General features: G+C 40.7%; 3 protein-coding genes across 6 annotated transcripts in view; 1 reads left to right on the forward strand and 2 right to left on the reverse strand.

Moving 5' to 3' along the window:
- Nucleotides 1-486: 486 nt before the first annotated feature.
- Nucleotides 487-1,840, reverse strand: c4h1orf174 (chromosome 4 C1orf174 homolog). The gene is made up of 2 exons (XM_077003963.1): nucleotides 1,243-1,840; nucleotides 487-790 (listed from the first exon to the last, which is right to left on the reverse strand). The coding sequence occupies exons 1-2, from the start codon at nucleotides 1,567-1,569 to the stop codon at nucleotides 689-691; spliced, it is 429 nt and encodes a 142-aa protein (XP_076860078.1). The 5' UTR covers nucleotides 1,570-1,840; the 3' UTR covers nucleotides 487-688.
- Nucleotides 1,841-4,590: 2,750 nt separating this feature from the next.
- On the forward strand, nucleotides 4,591-7,892 carry b3gnt7l (UDP-GlcNAc:betaGal beta-1,3-N-acetylglucosaminyltransferase 7, like). The gene has a single exon (XM_077003970.1). It carries the CDS (start codon nucleotides 4,960-4,962, stop codon nucleotides 6,190-6,192), a length of 1,233 nt encoding a protein of 410 aa, XP_076860085.1. The 5' UTR covers nucleotides 4,591-4,959; the 3' UTR covers nucleotides 6,193-7,892.
- A 1,178-nt stretch (nucleotides 7,893-9,070) lies between these two features.
- cep104 (centrosomal protein 104) overlaps nucleotides 9,071-16,168 on the reverse strand; it is a 33,450-nt gene continuing 26,352 nt past the window's right edge. For 3 of the 4 annotated variants that reach the window (XM_077003965.1, XM_077003964.1, XM_077003966.1), the window contains 2 exons: nucleotides 10,627-10,720; nucleotides 9,071-9,783 (listed from right to left, as the gene is read on the reverse strand). In XM_077003965.1, coding sequence (XP_076860080.1) covers nucleotides 9,602-9,783; nucleotides 10,627-10,720 — 276 coding nt within the window. In that variant the 3' untranslated portion in view covers nucleotides 9,071-9,601. The remainder of the gene's footprint in view (nucleotides 9,784-10,626; nucleotides 10,721-16,168) is intronic. The other variant, XM_077003967.1, reaches the window with a different exon arrangement.

Genomic DNA, 16,168 nt, shown 5'->3' on the forward strand with positions numbered 1-16,168 from the left:
CTCTTAAAAAATAAAATAAATAAAAATCTAAACAGGAATGCTTCATGTTCTCCCCATCCACCTATCTACCTCCACCACACCCACACATCCAGCACTCGGAGGCACTTTCTGTCATTAACAGGTCAGCGTACAAACGCTTCGTCGGCCTACTGTGAAGAATCAGCTGCATAATGTCACATCTACATAAGCCAGTTTCCAGGTCATGTAGTGCTTCCTGTGTACAGCAGGAATCTCTTGGCTGGTCAATGCAAAAACACTTTTGGTTTTAAGTACTGCATTTCTGTCATGTTCTTCACTCCTTTCATAAATGTTTCACTTACTGGAAACTGATTTTGGTTAAAACTGAAAAAAGCCTTAAAAGTCTTAACACTTATAAGTCATTACAAATTCCCTAAAAATAAACATTTTGTGGCTTCAGAAAGTTGCCAGAAAGGCAACTGAGAATACCTACAAAAAACCCCTATGTCCAATAAAAATAACAAATGCCTCTTTCAAAAGCCCCCACCAGCTGGGTTTATTAATTACCTTCCTACATTTATTTAAAAGCCTTTAAAAATAATAGTGATCACTGGAAATGTTCTTAAAAACCTTTTCTCTGAGATATGATTCTATTATTACAAATTACACTGGACAATATTTTCACAGAGTGTAGGTATAGAAGATGCATCAGATTCAGTCACACTGTTCTTCACGTCTGCTCCTCACCAGGGTCCTCTTTGGCGTAGTAATGGCGTCTCCTGTGTTCTCGTCTGCTTGCTCTCTCTGTTGTAGTGGCTTTCCCTGAATAATCCTGCAAAAAGAATAAAGTAAAAATATCTGGGTATATTTGTAAACAATCACATGCCATGAAACGGTAGTGTTGATATTTATATGTTTATTATGCACCAGTGAATAGGTGTAATAGCCAAATGTATTGATTGGTTATTCGAAAAAACCAAAACAAACAAACAAACAAAAATATATTTTTAAAATTTATTATTAATCCAGATTTGACTGAAAACACCAATAGGTTATCAAAATTGCACCACTGGGTTACCATAATCCACAATGGTGTGTAGAAATAGTAATAAACTCAGTTAAAAGTATTCTGGTGGTTCAATCCTCCAAATCTAAAGACCAGACAACCATTAGTCTATTTATTGATAACCAATTTAATTACCTACCAGACCTAACAGTTTAACATTCATAGTTTAATTTCTGTTATGTGGTGTTATACTACATTAGACGCGTAAGCGCCCTTACCTGAACTGCATCCAAGTTCCCAAAAAACTGTTCAACTGGAAAGATTTGATTACTGTCCTCATCGAAAAATATGCTATGATCTGTCGGTTCGGCGGACCCGTAAACCACCGGCACGTCCACTTTCCCTGCCGGGTCGGCTGTGTCGGAGTGCTGCAGTGCCTTCCATTTCACTGCGTTGTTTTCCTTACCTCGCCGCACTTTACCCCCACAGCGGTCTGCATAAGCAGGTGACCCCTGCTGTGTACCGACAGTTTCATGAACATCTTCAGGCGGAGTCTCGTCTCCGTGGAGAGGTCTCTTCGGGAGACGTGTCCGCTCCCCGGCCATCTGCTGCGCTCCGCTGCGTCTCTAGTTTCAGTCCCAGATCTCTGCACTAGGTGCTTCCCTCCTCAACGACTCCTGTGAATGTGTGTGTGTGTGTTCAAATACGAAACGATCCAGTGTGAAGTGTGTTTACACGCACAAATATGGTCGATACTAGTCCAGAAACGACACCGAGCTAGCGGGGCGGAAACTGTGGGGAAGAAGGCGGTACGATCCGAGTGGCCACGACATTGACCTCGCCTGAACTTAGACGAGACACTTTAAAGACACAGTGCACTCTTCTTTTAACTTACAATTCGCATTTACCTAAACCTTAAAAGTAGATTAAGCAGCTTTGATTTGATAACGTTGGCACTTTAGGTTAACTGGCAAACGGCATTGAGATTCTTAGTTTAGATCACTAGCTAGTTAACCAGTTAACGTTAGGTGTTTGTTAGTTGGACTAATGTAAAATCTATAACTGATACTAACATTACTATGTTGGCTGGCCAACAGCTAGGCTTTTAAAACGTTTTAAGATACTAACGTTAGCTAGCTAGTTAGTTATCTGCTAGATAGTTCATAGTTAACTAAGCTAGCATCCTACTTTGTTAAAACTATTGCATAGGATAACGTAATACATTGTTAGTCAAAACAGAAACTCAACGCAATAAGCATACTACTACATTCATAATGTATACAGGGTTGCCAACTCTCACGCAATGAGCGTGAGACACACGCATTTGATTGAGACTGTCTTCACACGCTCACACGCAACACATACGATTTCTCACGCAGAAAAAACTATTTATTTACCTCTGATCCGAACAATTTACGTTCGCCCCCCCCCCCCCCCCACATAGTGTGTGTGTTGGATGCCCACAATGACGTAGCTAATTTGCCTGTACAACGATCCAGTCATGATAATAAGCAAATGTGTAAGTAGCCTATAACTCGTTCAGGGCTAGGGAATCTAATATTATTTTAAATGGCTATTTCAACAGTTCATCAGATTACTTAATTTAAAGGTTTTTATACAGCACTGGTGAAATTTACCTTAAGCAAACCTACGTGATTTTTGTCAGGCCAATAACTTCATTCAGCAAACGTCCAGGAGGAGCACTCGATCTTAATTAAGACCGTAACAGGAACTTACATTTGTTTTATTCTGTAAATATTTTAACTACATCATTTTACAAATTACAAACTCAGACTAAGGCGATATAGACTATCATAATCAATTTATCCATCCCCCACCTCAACTCAGGTTGACTAATCATCCAGAGCAGAGTACGTAATTATACAATGAAATAGTTTTTTTTAAGCGCGCGCTCTGTGTAAGTTTGCGCGTGCTCGAGAGCGTTCGTGCACGCTAAAAAACGTTTTATATTAATGACCACGCGGGGGCGCCAGATACATTATTTATGTTCACGGGTTCATCTATTCCAGGGGTTCTTAACCTGGGGGTCGCGAATGTGACACAAAATAAGGTGTTTTCTGAGTTAAATGTGCGACGAATCAGGTTCGGAGCTAAATTTTGGTGTTCTTTACTCAGCCTGGACAAGCGGAGCCACAACGTGCATGCGCGAACCTGAATCAAGACTCAGAATGAGGCAGGTTGATTCAGTAAAGTTTATTGAAAACTGCCTCATTGTGGCTCCGCTCGTCCAGGCTGGATTAACATGGAGCGTTTTGTAGAACGTCGAACTGAAAGTGGGGATGCAAAACGCCCACTTCCAGGAACTTCAGAACAGAAAAAAACGAAGAAAGTGAGAAAATATGAAAAGTACTTAGAATATGGATTTACGCAGACAAGCTAAGGAGAGGATGCACGACCGCAGTGTGTTCAGGGTTGCCAACTTTTCAAGATCGCTTGGAGTGAGATTTGAACCTGGAGGGGGTGGCGAGTGTAAATTGTTACCGGGCGGGTGTACAATGGACACAAATTAAGTGTTATATCGCGATCGATCGATCACCGGTGATTGGTGCCAGAGCGAACTAGTAACTCATTGAATCATAGATATGGATCAGAGGTAAATAAACTAGTTTTTTTTTCGGCGTGAGAAATCGGATGTGTGGCGTGAGAGCGTGTGAAAATAGTCAAATTCGTGTGTCTCAGGCTCAATGCGTGAGAGAACCCTAGTGTCTTGTTTGTGGCGAAGTGCTAGCCAAGGAAAGTCTCAGGCCCTCCAAGTTGCTACGCCATTTGCAGACGAAGCATTCGAGTTTGCAATCAAAAGCTGTGGAGTGTTTAGAACGTAAACGGGAGGGGGGGGGGGGGGGTCGCGAAATTTACCTGAGCCTAAAAGGGGGTCGCACAGTGAAAAAGGTTAAGAACCCCTGATCTATTCTATTCCAAGTACTAGTCTCGTGGGCCTCGTGCCAGACCTTCAGTTTCATAGTTGATGAATGGACCAATTGTGATTGGTTTACCGCAATGTGTAAGTTAACATAACAATCGCCTACAGCAATAAACCCCGCTTTCTCCCATCTCTTATGCCTACATCATTTCTGACCCGCGTTTACGTTATTGTTGGTAAAAAGTGCCTAATTTCAATCAAAAATTGTCTTTATTGACCAAGTATATTTGCACATACAATAAAGTTGTCTTTGGTTGCGCAATTATGTGCGATACACAGAAGAATTTGAAATCACATACAGCCATTATTAAATCTTCCGTCTACACACAGGCAAAAATATTAAGTTGGCTATATAAAAACATGGGGGTGCTAATAGGCTTGTGATGAGTTTCTCTATTTTTTCTATTTTTGCCCAGTCAGAATGCTTTTAGTATTTTAGTTGCTACAAACAATAGCTTCAATTATGAGTGAATATAATGCACACGCTTGAATCTGCCGTTCGGTTAATGAACTGGGTTCTTTTCAGTATTCATTTGAAGCCCTTGAGACGTGTAGGCTAGGAGACTGGCCAGAGCTGTGAGGCGTAATGAGAGAGCTGCTTGTTACAGTTAGATGTTCTGTTTGGGGATGGGTCGAGCTCGTGCAGGGTAAGGAGGGGTGGAGGGATGGATGGATGGAGGGAGGGGCAGGCTAACTTCACGAGACAACCCTCAGTTTGATGAGTTAATGCCTCTGTCGTCAGCAGAGTGGGTTACTGGGATGCACTTTGAAAATACCGTTGTGGCGAGGCGTCAAATGTTTAGTTGGCCGAGGAAGTTTTAGAGCTAGGATAGCGGAGGAGCGAACATGAGGCACGGACACTCAACAGCTCCTCCTCGTCAGGTGCTGAACTCTCCACCTTCATCAGAATGCCATCTAACGGGATATTAATTTACTTCAAGCATCCTAACAACTGGGAGATTAATTACACATTGTATGTGTTCACAAAGTTTCCCTGAGGATTCCTCCTTTTCCTCCGACCGATCGTGGCAACTAGGTTTGAAGAGTGTCAGGTATGGATCATTTATTCCGCCGCAAAAGAGCCCTAAAGACCTTACTTAGTTTGACTTTAGTTTTTGCCACTTTACTAATGATTCAAAAATTTAAAGTCGTGGATATCAATATGAAGGAATTCCATTTGGATGTAAAAAACGGCTGGTGCGGTTCCCAGTGTGCGACGGTCAAAACCAAGCGCATCAGTCCCGTTAAAAAATATTCGCTTTCGTCGCAAAGGAATGAATTGGACTCTACCCGCACGGCGCCAGTAAACAAAAGTGCCCTGTCTACTTGGAATATAAACAAAATCAACTGCACAGAAAATTCAGACATGAAGAGCAAACCGTGGTTTAAAAAACTGGATCTGAGGTTCCACCAGTTCGTTCTGCACAGACACTGCAGATATTTCCCCATGCTGATAAATCACCCGGAGAAATGTAGCTCAGACCTGGACATACTGGTCGTAGTCAAATCGGTGATAGAGCACCACGACAGACGCGAGGCTGTGCGTAAAACTTGGGGAAAGGAGAAGACAATCCATGGGAAGAAAATAAAAACTCTTTTTCTCTTAGGCGTCCCGTCGCCTGGCAAAGACAGTAAAAATCTACAGAAGTTGATAGAATATGAGGATACAATTTACGGAGATATATTACAGTGGAATTTCATGGATACGTTTTTTAACCTCACCTTGAAGGAAGTTAATTTTCTGAGGTGGTTTAACATTTATTGTACTGAAGTGCCTTTCATCTTTAAAGGGGATGACGATGTTTTTGTTAATATAAATAATCTGGTGGATCTTATTGGCTTCAGAATTCAGGAACACAAGGTACACAACCTGTTTGCTGGAGACACTATTTCTAAAGCCATACCTATTAGAAACCGTCAGAGTAAGTACTTCATACCTAAGGAGCTGTTTGATAAACCGTATCCGCCCTACGTAGGCGGTGGAGGCTTCCTGATGTCTTCGGTGTTGGCTCGTAGACTTTTCACCGTGTCTCAGAGTGTGGAGCTTTTCCCCATCGACGACGTGTTCTTGGGAATGTGCCTTCAGAAGTTAGGGCTTGCACCCGAAATGCATTCGGGATTCAAGACATTTGGCATAACGAAGCGAACAGTAAGCCCAATGAATAGAGAACCCTGTTTTTTCCGTCACCTCATTGTGGTACACAAGCTAAACCCCGAGGAACTGCTGAGGATGTGGAGTATAGTACATAACGAGAATCTCACCTGCGCCAAAAGGCGCGCTCTCTAATTTACAGTGCGACATTTTGTATAGCCTAATTGAGATGTAACAGGTTACTGGTAAAGAGAGAACATCTTAAACATGTTTTTTATATATTTTTGTTTGTTTGTTTGTTTGTTTGGGGGGCATCTCCATTAAACATTAGCTTTATTGTCTTCTTTTAATAATTGATTCTTTTAATAGTTGATTATGGCCTAATACCATAATCAACAACAACATTATTCTAATAGAAGTCATGTATCTTTTCTCATTTAGCAGTGCAGTCTTAATGCATATTCTTCAGGCCATAACAAAACTTTGAGGTAAATTTTCAGCGAGTTATAGTTAGTACAAAAATACATGGGCAGGCATCAGTGCTGCCTATAGTGTAAAATACCTGGTCTGTAATATCAAATGCCCTCAAGAATATTTCAGAGTAATGCATCTTCATCTTTAATGCAACTGGAACATTAAATGAAGTTGGAGCCTTTTTATAGCACTGGAACCTTGCAAACTGATTTTCAAGAAAACTAAAGACTAATTTTGCATTGAAAGCCACTTTTTGCTATTTGTCAATGAAGATGAGTTTAGAATGCCTTTTTTGTCTTGTTACAAGTAGCTGAGTACAAATACTTCTATTTGGCGTGTCTCTCATGAAATAACGTGTAATTATTGGATAGAGCTGTTTTAGTTATAAAATTCTTTGCAAATATAGATATAACATAGCAAAGTGTTTCAAATTTCCACTGTGGCCAAAACTGCAGCTTGTGCAAATGAAATGTATACATACAAAATGCCAAATGCAAACATTGCTGAGAATTTAAATTCATTTAAGTTTCACCAGCCTTAGGGGGAAAACATGGTATACTGCAATGACTATGATTGCAATGACAAATATTGTTTCGATTCAATGGCATTACATTGATCTGTTCTGTATTATGTACATCTACTACTACTAGGACAAAGAATTAGGCTGGTGGTTAAATAAAGGTTTGGGGAGCAGATTGGGGTCTGAGCTAGTACCCCTATTCTTATTGCAGGGTCAGCAGGAAGGACACCACCCATATTAAAGCTCTGGTGCTTTTATTCTTTCATTTTATTTAACAGCATTTTATTTAACACACAAAACAGCCAGAGGTAAAGGCCATTGAGAATCATACATTCACTCTCACCTTCAAACCTCCATGACATTCAGATATATTCATAGATATCCTGATTGTGAACAACTTAAGGTGATTAAATTATAAATTGGACAAGTGAGGACAACATTAGAGGAAAGATAAAAATTTAAAGGTTGATTTTAAAAGAAGTAAATTTGTAGGGCCCCATTATTATATAAATAGTGTGTTTATTTTTGTGTCATGCCAGAGACATCAGGTAGATTCAGATCTGTCTCAACATGATATATGTAAAGTATTATTTTCAAGTTTATACTTGTTTAGTTCTGACTATGTAGAATTGTTGCATTGATTGAATCACAATTTTACTAACTTGAGTTACATTTTGAGCCTGCACAAAAGCCAGTATTCTTGCTTGGTAAGGCAACTGTAACCCTGCACAATGTTTTCAAGTTCACTTGTAGGTATGTAAGTGTAAATTTGGTGCAGGTGTTGTCAAATGTTCGCATTTGCCTGTTATATGACATGGTGTTTTATGGTAATTCACTGTCAAATGAACACTGAAGTAAACTATCCTCAGTTTAAATAAAAAACAAATACTGTTTTAGCACACAGACATACTTGAGTAAATCTATTACCATACTTCTTAATATATACCAGTGTTTTATAATAAAAAAAATTAAATACTAGGATGCGTTTCATTTTTATCAGTGAATACATCACTACATGATTCATAAGCAACAAATGATTTTACCCACTGCATTTTCCATGAAATGCAGTAGGGCACATAATATTCAAGGTATTTCTTCTATCAAAAATATGTAATCATGAAAGAATCGATTCTTACACCTGGAGAGTCATAGGTAATACAATAGTCTAATCTTGTGAGAGTCCGCAATCTCATATGAGGTCACTGGATTTATTTAAGTGAAAATAACCCTGCAGTGTAAGAGGACAAGTGTGTTTAGGAATAATCTAGTTATTGTTGGGAAACATTCCTTTGTTTCTGTTGTTTATAGGCACTACTAGTTGTGAATAACAAAAAGGAGAAAAACACATCATACTTTTATTTATATACATATATCAACATTTCTTTGAAGAACATAAGGTTTCCAGAGAAAATACATAAGGTTTCTCAGGAAACCTTCCTCTGTTTATGATGCAGTGTACTCCACATCAATCAAAAATTGAATTAATAATAATATAATAATATCTTAATATTAGTAGTATCATTATTATTATAACACTTTTTAAAACAAGGTTCCCAATTGCCAAGTCATGATTTCAAGTTGTAAGTCACTGTACTGAAATGAAATAATCAGTATTGGGTCTCAAGTTTCCAAGTTCTCAAATTTCTGTAAATTAAAAAACAAAAAAACCTCACTACCCTATAAATTTTATAAAATGTACATTGCAGATCAAATAACCAAATCATTATTTTTTTTATCAAGTATCTAAAGCTGTCACATTATTATCATCATTATCGTCTATTTTCATAATCAAAGTCATGTTTCAAAGGTGTCCTTGTCTACGTGCCGGTCTAAAGAGCACTGTGGTATGCTGTAAACATTACGTTAGTGACACCAGTAGATGATTATTATGTCAGCTTTTGGGTAATTTTAGCCTCATCAGGGTATCAGGGTGTGTTCAGGGTGTCAGGGTACCATGTTTTTTTCACTGAGACAATCTATTATTTAAAAGATTTCAAGACTTTTAAAAAGCCAGAAATTGAAAAGTGCTTAATGTACACATTGTCAGACACACACAACAAATACACAAATCAAATAAAATAAAATCAAATATATTTTTATACACCACAACTACAGCTATAAAAACCAGGTACAACAATACATTATTACAAATACAGCTGATTCTACTGATCATGTGAACAATGTGTTCAAAATGTAAACATAGAGCATTGTAGGGATGTTAAAGATCAGCACTGCATGGTCATCTGCTGTAATCCAGGGGCCTGTAACGTATCGCTAACATATAGCACGTTTCATGTAGCGTGTAATATGGCTGATTATTATGGCATTATTTATAGGTTTAACTTATTTTCTTAACATACTCTTTGCTAGGTAAATTTTCCCATTTGCATTTAAGCCAGTTCCAATAAATCTTTTTTCCGCATAAGCGCTACCAGACAGAGGTTAAACGCTCTTCAAAGATTCAGTACGTTACCTTGCAAAGGAAAAAGTGGACCTCATGTACAATTAGCCCCTGGATTTAGAAGATGGAGCTGTATGGCTGATGTGCTTTATACTAGGAGAACCAACGAGCGGTTGCAGCCCTTGGAGACTGTGAGAGCAGATGAAACCTTATGCCTGGATGGGTCTGTGGTTCGGGGGCTTGCCTGAAATAAGGCGGCCAGTGCCGCTCGGCCGTAGGGTGGTTGTGGGGATGCGGCTACTCCCCCTGGCAACCCCTCTGACTTTATACACAGGCACACCTACCGCTGCTGTGGCCGCCGGCTTCGTTGGGGCCATACCAATCGCCTTCTCTGATCCAAAAGAGAAGAGGTGAATGGTGGGTTGGGGGAGTGCACCGAGAAGTTGGAAATGTTATCTTTAATACTCTTACATACTTATGTTTTTTATGTGTAGATATACACTCCCCGGCCACTTTATTTTCCTGGCACATTTTGGGCCCATTGCTACCAATTGAGCTTTGTGTCAATACCACAGCCTTGTTGTTGGTATTGTTACTGATCATGTCCATCCCTTTATGACCACAGTCTACCCATCTTCTGATGGCTACTTCCAGCAGGATACCACATCATGTCATAAAGACATCATAAAATCTCCACAGTCACCAGATCTCAATTCAACAGAGCACATTTGGGATGTGGTTGAACAGTGGAACTAGCAGTGTACCTAATAAAGGGGCCAGTGAGTGTAATTTCCAGTTAAACTTGCTTTGATATCAAAGCTTTGAGTTATATGCACAATTTGGAATTTGCAAAGTTGCTTTTGATTAGATTAATAATATAACACTGCTTCCCTAACTCAACACAGAACCTTAAACCTTTTCTCAGTATCGTCCAGATTTAGTTATTTAGGTGAATTATACTGATAAAATTTCAATCCCGAGATTAGCTCCTTTCATAAGTGTATAACTATAACATCTGTAGTTCTGTATCTCAGCCAGCTTGATTTATTTAGCTGGCTCAGTTATGCCTGGGCTACTTTGTGACACTATTACAGAAAGCAAATTTAAAGCTGCAGTAGAGAAACTTCTCCAAGGAGACATCTGCCTGCCTGCTTGTCATTTGGGGGTTTGTGTGGGGTTTGCGCGGGGCGGTTCTATTAGCCCAGTGGGGGTTGGGGCTGGATGAATGGCTCACCTTGTGCACGTGTCTGTGCTCGCTGTAGTGCTGGAGCCCTGCGTGTGTTCTGCATACAGCCCAGGCTGCTGTCCATGAGGTGAGACCTCCAGCCCTACACACACACACACACACACACACACACACACACAAAAGACAAGCCTCTCACTGTTACCTTAATCCAGAGGAATGCATGTTTGTGTGTGTGTGTGTGTGTTGCTAGAGTCACACACTGACACTGCAGTCTTACTCATAAACTCAAACCTCTTTTCATATTAAGATCATGGGAATTAATCCGTGTTTTTGGGACACAAACACATAGCCATGCACGAGTAGGCATGTGTGTGTGCACACGCATGTGCACATAGATCAAGTTTCTTAACTGATTTTCACCATGCTTTAATTAAAGGACATTTTCACATTTATATTTACATTTAGGGAAGTCAAGATACCCTTGAGTCAGACTACTACTAAACTACAGGACTCAATACTAGGGGTTATTGATCGATATCAAATCAAATCGATATTTAATCAAAATCGATCAAAATTATGTCACAATCTCGAGTCAAAAAGAGGATTGACGATCCCTCCCTCTAAGCTACGCAAGCACCCACACTACGCAAAGCATGGACGTAATTTTGATTTCAAAAGTGGGGGGGACATGGATTCGTCGCTATTTAAATATTTGGTTTTAACCGTAAAAACTGGGGGGGGGACCAAAGCCAGCTTTTGAAAAAGTGGGGGGGACATGTCCCCCCCGTCCCCCCCCAAAATTACGTCCGTGACGCAAAGTAAAGCTTGGTTTATACGTCGCGAGGGGCGTGAGGGTCCGTGCACCGAAACTAACGTAATCGTGTGCGCGAGGGCCTCACGCTGGTGATTCGCGAGGTCGTGCACCTCTTGAATTTTGTAACTTCGCGCTCGCCTTGCCTCAGCGCAGTGAACTAAGTCATGATTGCTGGGCTCATACACCTTTACAAGGTGGAATTAAAGCACTTGAACGTCACTTTCAAGGTCCATTTCAATAATTCCCAGCACGTTAAACCTAATTAAGTTAAATATTAATATATATACTTGTCACGGTGAGGCGGCCCCCTAACGGTCGCCTCCGTCCACAGCGGCTGTTATTGTTGTTGTTTTGTTACGTCGTGTGTGTCCCTCAGGTGGGCGGAGCCCGTGATCCGTCTCACCTGAGGGTCGTTTGTTTGCCTATACAGTGGGGAAAATAAGTATTTAGTCAGTCACCAATTGTGCAAGTTCTCCCACTTAAAAAGATGAGAGAGGCCTGTAATTGACATCATAGGTAGACCTCAACTATGAGAGACAAAATGTGAAAAAAAAATGAGAAAATCATTTTGTCTGACTTTTAAAGAATTTATTTGCAAATAATGGTGGAAAATAAGTATTTGGTCACCTACAAACAAACAAGATTTCTGGCTGTCACAGACCTGTAACTTCTTTTTAAGAGGCTCCTCTTTCCCCCACTCATTACCTGTATTAATGGCACCTGTTTGAAGTCGTTAACAGTATAAAAGACACCTGCCCACAACCTCAAACAGTCACACTCCAAACTCCACTATGGTGAAGACGAAAGAGCTGTCGGAGGACACCAGAAACCGAATTGTAGACCTGCACCAGGCTGGGAAGACTGAATCTGCAATAGGCAAGCAGCTTGGTGTGAAGAAATCTACTTTGGGAGCAATAATCAGAAAATGGAAGACCTATAAGACCACTACTAATCTCCCTCGATCTGGGGCTCCACGCAAGATCTCAGCCCGTGGGGTCAAAATGATCACAAGAACAGTGAGGAAAAATCCCAGAACCACAAGGGGGGATCTAGTGAATGACCTGCAGAAAGCTGGGACCAACGTTACAAAGGCTACCATCAGCAACACACTACGACGCCAGGGACTCAGATCTTGCAGTGCCAGACGTGTCCCCCTGCTTAAGCCAGTCCATATCCAGGCACGTCTGAAGTTTGCTAGAGAGCATTTGAATGTTCCAGAAGAGTATTGGGAGAATGTCATATGGTCAGATGAAACCAAAGTAGAACTATTTGGTAAAAACACAACTTGTCGTGTTTGGAGGACAGTGAATGCTGAGTTGCATCCAAAGAACACCATACCAACTGTCAAGCATGGGGGTGGCAACATCATGCTTTGGGGCAGTTTCTCTGCAAAGGGACCAGGACGACTGGTCCGTGTACATGAAAGAATGAATGGGGCCATGTATTGTGAGATTTTGGGTGCAAACCTCCTTCCATCAGCAAGGGCAATGAAGATGAAACGTGGCTGGGTCTTTCAGCATGACAATGATCCCAAGCACACTGCCAGGGCAACAAAGGAGTGGCTTCGTAAGAAACATTTCAAAGTCCTGGAGTGGCCTAGCCAGTCTCTCGATCTCAACCCCATCGAAAATCTTTGGAGGGAGTTAAAAGTCCGTGTTGCCCGCCGACAGCCCCAAAACATCACTGCTCTAGAGGAGATCTGCATGGAGGAATGGGCCAACATACCAGCAACAGTGTGTGCCAACCTTGTGAAGACTTGCAGAAAACGTTTGACCTCTGTCATTGCCAACAGAGGATATACAACAAAGTATTGAGATGAACTTTTGTTATTGACCAAATACTTATTTTCCACCATTATTTGCAAATAAATTCTTTAAAAGTCAGACAAAATGATTTTCTCAAATTTTTTTTCACATTTTGTCTCTCATAGTTGAGGTCTACCTATGATGTCAATTACCGGCCTCTCTCATCTTTTTAAGTGGGAGAACTTGCACAATTGGTGACTGACTAAATACTTATTTTCTCCTTAGTTCGTGGTCATGTCTCGTGGTAAGTGTTCGTCTGCGTGGTGTTTCGTAAAGAGATCCGCTGTGCCTATGTGTTGTGTTTGTGGCACGGCGAGGACCAGGGCTGTCTTCCTGGGAACACGTCTTGTGTGGTGTTAGTGTGTACACGCGAACGGCAACGTAGATCAGTGTGCGTCGCTCGGTTGTGTTTTGTGTTCTGTGTTTTGTGTGTGACGTTGATGCTGCTCGTCACTGTCGCCTCACTCCCCTTTCGTCTTGTGTTTTATGTGGGGGAGAGACTGCGAACCTGAGCGGCATATCACAAACGTACCGAGCGCGAATGTGTGGGTCTCGTTTCGTTCATCGTTTTGTACACTGTTTTTGTTTGTCTAGACTTTGCGTGTTCGTTTGCGTGTCCTACCGTGCTCGTGAAATGTTGTTATATGTAATTCCACGCTTGCTCCTCCCCTTAAATGTGTGTTTGGGGGGGGACCGGCTGTGGTCCCGTGCCACGGGGTATGGCACGGAGGGCGTCGATGGGGCTCGTTTGTGTTTTATGTTGGTGTGTGTGTGTGTGTGTGTGTGTGTGTGTGTGTGTGTTTTCTGTGCAGGTGCTTCCCCTGGTGGTGTCGTGATGTTCCTGGACCTTGTGGGGGTCTCCACTTACCAGTTGACCGCTGGCCATTATATCCTTAATTCGGATCTACTCACGGGTTTTTGGTTTGCGCACTTCTTCATTAACCCATTCCTTTTTCCCTGAGACTTGGCGTGATCAATTCCTTTTTGTTTGCACTCCCTGCCCGTCACAATACTCATAATGATTCGAAATAATTCGCTTTTTCATCACATTATTTAATGGTTGTTTATTTTCAAAACGCCCAATCTTAACATCTTCAAGTTCTCTCATGTTTCGTCCTGGAATTACAAGAGGCGTATTTGTTAACGTAATAGCCTACAAGAGAACTGTTCAGTCAGACAGCTATTTGTTGTGAAACGAAGTAGGTACAATTTCAAGCATTTTCAAGTACTTTAGCCTAAATTCCAGCACCTTTCAAACCTGGAACACAATGCAACATAAAAATTAGTCAGTTACATGTTCCTTCCCCTGTTTTTGAGGGGTGTTTCTTTATACTACCACATATTGTTACGGACAACACTGCAAAGAATTTGACGCGCCAAGTAAAAACGCCTCCGCCGTTCGCTTGAGGTGTGCGGAGTCGCGCGCTACAGTTACTCGCGAAAGTAAGGTCGTATCTTACAACTAAAGTGTTGCCCTCCATGTATGAAGACACTAATTGTTTTTAAAGAAATTTTGTAGGATAGTTTAGTTTGTATTTAGTTTGTATTATTTTGTACTGTTCCTGTATTTTTTTATTATTTATTTTATGTTGCACATTGCTGTTTTAATAGTGCACATTGCTGCTACCAAAAAAAAAGCCACTAGATAGCAGGTACCCTCTGTGACCTCTCATTTTTGTTATTATTTGTTGTTTTTGTTGTTTTCCACTGAGAACAAGATTGTTACATTTATCTTAATTAAATTATTTAAATTTGACCATTAGTGCCTAATGTGTTGTATTACAGATCACTTGTATCACTTTGCATCACATATCAAACCCACCTTTTGAAATAATATATTGTAAATTTGATTAATCAAACCAATGACTGACCATAGACTAATCTAAAACTGGCATAGGCCTCTCTGCTGTAAATCGAGAATTCAATCGAATCGTGACCCTAAAATCGGAAATACAATCGAATTGAGGATTTAGAGAATCATGACACCCCTACTCAATACCATTACTTCAAATTTCAAATAAACATAGGCTCAAACTTTAAGTTTAATAATGACCCTCCCATCTAATCACAAAAGGGCACCTGATTAATATGATTGGCTCTGTAGATAATGCAAGGACATTTTCATTTTAAAAACCAGCTACATATGCATTCGAAAAACATTTGTTAAAAAAATGGCTACTACTAAGCTACCTTGTCAGCAATCTTTAATTTTCGAATGACAACATTGCAATGCCAACTGAACGGTGATTCAATGCATGCAGTGTGAGAGGACAACAGAGAATGAGATTTTGTAAATCATACAGTGTATCCCCAGCTTCAGAGTGAATTACAACTACAAGAGACCTCAAGTTTACAAACAAAACTGTACAGAGAAATAGTTCTGACCTGAGGTCTATTGCTTTTGGGCTCTCACAGCTCTCAAAATACTGAAGCCTCAAGCAACAATTAGACCCAACTGTGACATTCTGGAAGCAGGAGTGACATGTGAGTGTGAAAACACAAAATGTTTATTTTAAGAACAACAGCTCTAATGAAGAAAAAAGGCTTCATGAACAATGTGGGGAGACCGGCTAACAAAGCCAATATGAGGCTCGAGATGTTCAATGCAAGGCACCAAACCTGGGCACCTGTGGGGTTTAAACACTGTGGCTAACGACTCAGGCTAATGACTGAGGAACAAGGTGAGAGTGATGATTCCCTGATTGGGTGATCGTGGCTGGGGGAGGGGCTGAGTGCTGTGACAAATGTGCGACGTGTGCTGTTTGAATGTTGGCTGAACGCTGGCCAGGGAGTGACACAAGCATAATGAGTTAATTAACACTTTAATTAAATCTAATCAGGCAGTTAGTATAGGACAAAAGTACAATATACTATGGTGTTAGTACAATATAGTACTGTATTGTATCTCTCATTCCAGGTTTTAGCACTGACATTTGGACATTTTTGGGACGTAACCTATTTATGCTAGCTA

This window comes from Brachyhypopomus gauderio, chromosome 4 (genome assembly GCF_052324685.1).
Source record: "Brachyhypopomus gauderio isolate BG-103 chromosome 4, BGAUD_0.2, whole genome shotgun sequence".
Classification (NCBI taxonomy): domain Eukaryota; kingdom Metazoa; phylum Chordata; class Actinopteri; order Gymnotiformes; family Hypopomidae; genus Brachyhypopomus; species Brachyhypopomus gauderio.

Coding starts and splice junctions, on each gene's coding strand:
- b3gnt7l (XM_077003970.1), top strand. CDS start 4,960: ATGGATCATTTATTCCGCCGCAAAAGAGCCCTAAAGACCTTACTTAGT.
- c4h1orf174 (XM_077003963.1), bottom strand. CDS start 1,569: ATGGCCGGGGAGCGGACACGTCTCCCGAAGAGACCTCTCCACGGAGAC. Junction 791..1,242: donor GGAACTTGGATGCAGTTCAG/GTAAGGGCGCTT, acceptor TTCTTTTTGCAG/GATTATTCAGGGAAAGCCAC.